This window comes from Glycine soja, chromosome 18, assembly GCF_004193775.1.
Source record: "Glycine soja cultivar W05 chromosome 18, ASM419377v2, whole genome shotgun sequence".
In the NCBI taxonomy this organism is placed as follows: Eukaryota; Viridiplantae; Streptophyta; class Magnoliopsida; order Fabales; family Fabaceae; genus Glycine; species Glycine soja.
Genome location: NC_041019.1, coordinates 43,443,929 through 43,450,919, shown reverse-complemented (window position 1 = coordinate 43,450,919; position 6,991 = coordinate 43,443,929). Strand labels below are relative to the sequence as shown.

The 6,991-nt window shown below is 31.6% G+C and overlaps 1 protein-coding gene across 1 annotated transcript; it reads left to right on the top strand.

Moving 5' to 3' along the window:
• The first annotated feature begins 416 nt into the window (after positions 1-416).
• On the top strand, positions 417-5,613 carry LOC114394768 (expansin-A4-like). The gene is made up of 3 exons (XM_028356439.1): positions 417-755; positions 1,473-1,791; positions 4,839-5,613. Exons 1-3 carry the CDS (start codon positions 434-436, stop codon positions 5,146-5,148), a joined length of 951 nt encoding a protein of 316 aa, XP_028212240.1. The 5' UTR covers positions 417-433; the 3' UTR covers positions 5,149-5,613.
• Positions 5,614-6,991: the final 1,378 nt, after the last annotated feature.

Genomic DNA, 6,991 nt, shown 5'->3' with positions numbered 1-6,991 from the left:
GTGACTGCACTTTGCTTGTGTTGTGGATAACATGAATCATGGTATTAGTGTGAAATCAAGGGGTCTTCCCTATTTCACGTCAAATTTTTGCTATGTCTTTCCATGATGTTGAATGCATCATGTGCTTCCCCCCATTTGTTCCTCTCTCAAATTGAGCCTCAACTTGCCTTGGTCACTCTGACCCAAACAGTTTTAGCATGAAGGAGGAGCATGTGTGATGCCCATGCACATCATTTCATGCTCCATTAATAATAGGGGTGACCAAAACATTCCTCGTGGAAAAAGAAAAAAGAGAGAGAAAAAAAAACTTCAGCCCATTAAATTATTGAAGAAGAAAAAAAGAAGAAAAAACGGAAAGTTCCATAAAACAAGATACCATAGAGAGAGAGAGAGAGAGAGAGAGAGAGAGAGTGAACCGAAGAAGTTAACTTAGATGGTAAAATTAGTTCAGAAACTACTGCACCTGCAGGTCCATGACCTAATTCATCTCACTCCTTGCTTGGCCTCACTCCATAAGTACCCCTCCTTCCCTTCACACTTTCCACTCACCCTCAAGCCAACACAACCAACCAACCCCTTCACACACTCTCTCTCTCTCTCTCTTGCAATGGCTGCTATTGTTTTCCTCCACATTGCATCATTGGCCTCTCTTTTTGTTGCAACAAGTGCAAGAATCCCTGGAGTTTACACCGGTGGCCCCTGGCAGAGTGCTCATGCCACCTTCTACGGTGGCAGTGATGCCTCTGGAACAATGGGTAAAACCTCACTCTTCCTCTCATTCTTCCATCACCTTCCATTACATCTCACTCCCCCCATCCCCTGTTTTCCTCTGCTTCCCCTGTTTTCTACTACCCAAATCCTCTCCACCCTCCCCATTATCACCACTCACCATGTTGCATTTTTCAATTTTTGCATTGAAATTCTACTCCCCTAAAACCAGTTTTTAGCATTCCAGGTCAAGCAAACATTCTTTTAGGCATCAAAATCTTCCCTTTTGTGACCAATCTCCCAAACCCATTTCTACTTCTCCTTACTCTTTCCTAAATGTACACACCCAAACTGTTCCCTTTTTATCATATCCTTGAATCAAGGTTATACCTACGGATACAGTTGCAATTTCTTCACAATCCTTGATGTCATAAAAAATGGCACATAAATGCAGCTAATGTGACCATAATTGCGATTGCAAAATCCCAAAAACCTTGATGTTGCTATCACAATTGCAGTTACAAACCGTTTTCTAAAACCTTGGAAACAACTAAAAACCTCTTACCCAACATAAATTTCCCATCTTTTTCCCACACCCAAAATCTAAAAAGGCACAATTTTAATCCAACCAAGCACCCTCTAGAAAAGATCAAAAACCTCAGTTTCTTCTCAAACTTTTCAAAAAAGCTCAAGCAATAATCAAATTTTGTTCTTAAATTTTTTCACACAAGCCTTTCTTAATTGAACTCTCTTTTGTCCTTCAGGTGGTGCTTGTGGGTACGGAAACCTGTACAGCCAAGGCTACGGAGTGAACACTGCGGCGCTGAGCACTGCCCTGTTCAACAACGGGCTGAGCTGCGGCGCGTGCTTCGAGATAAAGTGCGACCAGGATCCGCGGTGGTGCAACCCCGGGAGCCCATCGATCCTAATCACTGCGACCAACTTCTGCCCTCCGAACTTCGCCCTTCCGAACGACAATGGCGGATGGTGCAACCCTCCCCGCCCGCACTTCGACCTCGCCATGCCCATGTTCCTCAAGATCGCCCAGTACCGCGCCGGAATCGTCCCCGTCGCTTACCGCCGGTCAGTCCCATTCTCAATTTGTTTGTCTGCTTTGCATGTGGTTTTGTTTTTGTACTGTTTTGGAAGCTCAGATAACGTAGGTGAAGGCCTATAATATAATTGAATTGAATTATTATAAAAATCATGAAACTTGTTTTTTTTTTTTTATTAACCCTCCTTTGATCATGGAAAAAGGGAGTAAAATAATTCAGAATTTGACAAAAAATAAATAAAATGTCTGATTAAGAATTACTTTAGTTAAAGATTCAATTTAATAATAATTCAACCTTAATTTTATCAAAGTCTAAGTCAAACTATTTAGTTAAACTAATTGAATTATTTTAATATAATATTAGTGTTGTCATAATTATTACTTTTTACAAAACGTAAGTTACGTGATTTATGCCTATCACTTCATTGAAAAGGAGAGAAAAAAAAAAGGAAAATGGAATTCTATAGAAAAAGATTTAAATTCATATATTTTTGAAAGTTTGAAGGCCAAATCTATTGATATAAAAAATGTAAAAACCTTAATTTTTTTATATAAAAATATAGAGTTTAAAAGCATAAGCTTCATTTTAAAGAGGGACTTGTTTATATAACGTAGTTGCAAAGTTGACACTTATTTAATTAATGAGATAATAAAGTTATTAACTGTGTGTTTATAAATATACTGAGTGAGCATATTAAACAATCTAAATTAATTAGAAAATGATCATGAAGTATATTTTGTGATATATTGATTTTTTTTAAAATTTTGTTATTTTTACTGCCACAAGTTTCCAGTATGGATTTCTCCTGAACGAATGAATTTGCAAACTGAGGCCGAGGCACCGTACACATACAAAAAGGAAACCACAAATATTCAAAAGGTTAAATTACTTTATAATTTCAAAAGATTCATACATTTTATCCCTATAATTTGTTTTTTAATCTTTTTATATTTTATTTTTTTTAGTTCATATAATTTTAAATAGTCTTTTTAATTTTTATAATTTATATTTTAATTTTTTTAATTCGTATAACTTGAAACTGATATTTTTAGTCTCTATAATTTATATTTTAATTACTTTTTAGTTGTTAGTAAAAAAATATATAAAAATAATTAATTACAAATTAATTATAAATTATAAATTATTTTTTATTACAATTTATATTGTGATAATTTAGTTACAAATTACTTGTTAATATTTTTGTAGTTAATTATAATTGATAATATTATTCATATTTTAATAATAAGGACTAAAATAAAACTAAAATATAAAATATATGGACTAAAAGATCACTTTCAAACTATAAGAACTAAAAAAAATTAAAATGTAAATGATAAGGACTAAAAAAATCACTTTCAAACTATAGAGACTAAAGAAAATTAAAATGTAAACTATAAGAGTAAAGACTAAAAAAATCATTTAAGATTATAAAAACTAAAAAATATAAATAATAAAACTATAAGTAACAAAAGAGTAATTAAATCTATTCAAAATTATTAGCCTTTCTGTCCATGTGTTTCTTTCCTGTTGTGCACTGATTTTCTTGGGAAAAAAGAAAATACTAGTTGTGCCTTCAAAAGCAAATATTTTCTTGAATTTCCTCCGCAGTTTTATCAGAATCCGCATTCAGATGTTTTGTTCATTACACCCAACAAACCAACACAAATAGCCATTAGTTATAAACTAGTTGTGCCTTCAAACGGTGGTGGTGGGGGGGCGGTAGTTAGGGTGCATTCATGTACCTTACATGAGTTCATTAAATCTAGACAAAATAAATAATGTGTATTTATTTTGTTCACGTCTATCAATAACATATACAAAACTTTTTTAATACATGTTAGTATGTTAGACAATAACTTTAATGGTACATATTACAATTTATCCTACACATAGGGTAACGGTTGCAAAAAAATTTTTTAATTTTTTTTATACTATCAATGAAATTGGCTTGAGAAACAATTAGTACTTTTTTTGGTGAATTAGAAACAATTAATACTTATTACATACATAATTCATTGGTGACGATTAAACTTTTCATTATTATTCCAGGGTATTATAGTCATTTGATTTCTATTTGCGTGATCAATGTTGTCAAATCTATAATAAGCTTCCCTATTTGTTTCTGTTGCTTTTAAGCCCTTTCGGTGTGTCAGCTTAGTCACAGTGTGAGTTTGTCAATTGATTATGTGTTTATAATTAATTTTAAATATATTTGTATATATTTGTTTTCATGTTAGAGAAGAATTTAAAATTAATTCTGCATCCATTAGTTCTAGATTAAAATAACTTTGAGTAATTTATAAGTTAAATATAAACTTTTGTATTAAATTTTATTCTTAATTTGATTTTATAATAAAACATTTAAATATAAAAAATATTGCTTCAAATTTAATTTTAATCAAAATCAATTTTATAAATTTAATTTTAATCAAAATCAATTTTATAAATTTAATTTTATTTATAATTAATTTTATCAACATTCATCCAAATGATAGATATATGCTTTAGTTTCATTTGTTGCAACCAAATGTAAAAAATAACCTTATTTGGCAAATTCTTCAGCTTCAAGGGTATGCTAGGAAAATACTCCCCAAGAGAAATTAATAAGTTCCCGAAAAATCAGGACTTAAAGTCAGAAAAACAAAGTTCGTAGTTCCTACCCACTTTGGGTCCCTTATCCAGTTATCCTTGGAATACGTCACAAATTAATATTACCAGAAATTAAGTGTCAGATCTGGAATTTTTAAAATTCACAGTAATATATAATTTACAATTTATCAATTACCTTAATAGCACACATAATTCAACTAATTTTTAACCTATTGATTTGGAATATTCATTATTTTATGGATGATTAATTTTCAATAAAAATTTGAGTGATCATCTTTTGTGAACTTTTTTTTCAATCATATTTTTGTTGTTTACAAAACTTAATTCGAGATTTTATTAAAAAAAATGAATTTAATATTATTCTAACTAACAACCTGAGGGTTGAGATGTGTAATATGATTATTGATGTGTTAGTCTAATATTAAAATAACTAATGAGTTTTTTATTATTTTATATGGGGTGCAGGGTGCCATGCAGAAAGACAGGGGGCATCAGATTCACAATCAACGGTTTCCGTTACTTCAACCTGGTGCTGATCACCAACGTCGCGGGTGCAGGGGATATCGTGCGCGTGAGCATGAAAGGAAGCAAAACCGCGTGGATGAGCATGAGCCGCAACTGGGGGCAAAACTGGCAATCCAACGCGGTTTTGGTGGGTCAGGCCCTCTCCTTTAGGGTTACCGGCAGTGACCAGCGCACGTCAACCTCCTGGAACGTGGCACCACCTAATTGGCAGTTCGGACAAACCTTCACAGGAAAGAATTTCCGTGTCTAAATCAAAGGGAAAGGGAGAAGAAAATCAAAGAGAGAAGAAAATAACAATACTCTTAAATTAATGGCTCTTGGTATTTTTGAGTTTGTTTGCTTTCAGTTTCCCTGCTTCTAACTTTCCTCTATTTTCCTGGGAGAGTTTTGGAGTAGGTGGTAGGGGTTAAAAGAAAATTAAGAGAAAGGTAGTTTTAGGAAAATGTAAAATTGAAAGTAAGGTTAATAATTAATATAAATGTAAGTTGAGGGTTTGCATTAAATGTTAAAGTGTTTAATGTGTGGGTGATGCTGGAATATTAATTAGCCAGCATTAGCAACCTTTTTTTTTTCTCTGTTTATTCTATTCAAAGTGTGAGGGGGCTGAGGAGGTTGCAAGGAGGAACATGTAGCCCGCAGCTCTGGCTTTATTATTGACATAAATATACTATCATATCAATAAATATAAATAAAAGAATATTTCAGTTTCTATAAATGTTGCTTTGAATAGGCTTGTATTTTGTTTTATTTTTTTCTCTTTTTTGTACAATAAAATAATAGAAATTTGAATTTATGATTCCATTTACATTCAAAGCTCTTGCAATTAATCAATTCCAAGTTTTTTCGTTTTTTTTTTCTTTTCAGACCAGCTGTTGCAGGTTTTTTTTTTGTGATAAAACAATACACAGCTTTGCTAGTATTTTATAACAATGAAATTGAACTATTAAATTGAATTTCTGTATTCTTTATTAATTTAGCTCCTCTAATTAAAGCATGGACTGTACTTCATAAAATAAAATTACAAAGTAATAACTATTGATGATATAATCTTTAGTTAAAAAGTAATAGGCCATTTTGAAAAGAAGAAGAAAAAAATCTTAGTACACCTTATCACTTCTCTAGAGGTTAACCTATTCCTCTACTTCAAAGGATGCCTCCTTTACATAACATTATTATATCATATACATTAATTCTTGATTGAGCTCATTTGTCTAAGTCCAAGCCTTTCTTAACTCCTATATCCTCTATTTATGTTAGGTAATTAGTTTTCAATGGTTGATTTTCTAGTCAATTATTATTTCTCTACACTTTATTCATGATTTACAATGTGAGAATGATTACGTTGCCTAACCAAAGGAAGAAAGTAAATGCCAAAAGGATTAATTTGTAAGTTCGTTATTGCTATTAAAAATTTTATGGGAAGCTAGTACCTAAAAATGGGTAAGGATTTACCCTCTTTGTCCCTTATTGTCAAGATCCATATTCCCTATGTAGTATGTCAAATGTCACTTATAATAACACCTTAAAAAGAGTATCAAGATAAGATGCCACTTGTTAAACAAGCACTCTTGTAAAGTCTCCAAATTTTCAAATTATAGATTTATATAAAAAATATTTTTGCAATAAAAGGCATTTTTCGCACATACAACACAACCTTAATATTGGAAAATCATATAACCAATTCAACGTAGGTTAACTTACATAATCGCCTCATTACTTGTCAACCAAACCTTAAACCTTTATTCTCCCTTCAACAAATCCTACTTGTACTAATGATTGAGTGTAGGTCGAGAAACATTAGCTATAAAAATTAGTTTTCTACACAAATTAAATTAGTTTGATTTAATCAAACAACCACGACATAACTAATTGAATCGCTATTTATAACCTTGACGTAAGGCTTTCGTGTCTAATATTCATCCATAGTTATATACATAATCAATTCCTTTCAACTATAAGAGAGTTTATCATAGTTCTTTCTCTTACTCTATATTAATAATAGGATTTAGTATCTAATCCTTTGGCTCGCAATGATTGAACCAACTCAAAATTAATTAGAGGCTTGATTTGATAATTAATTTGTTGAACTTAGT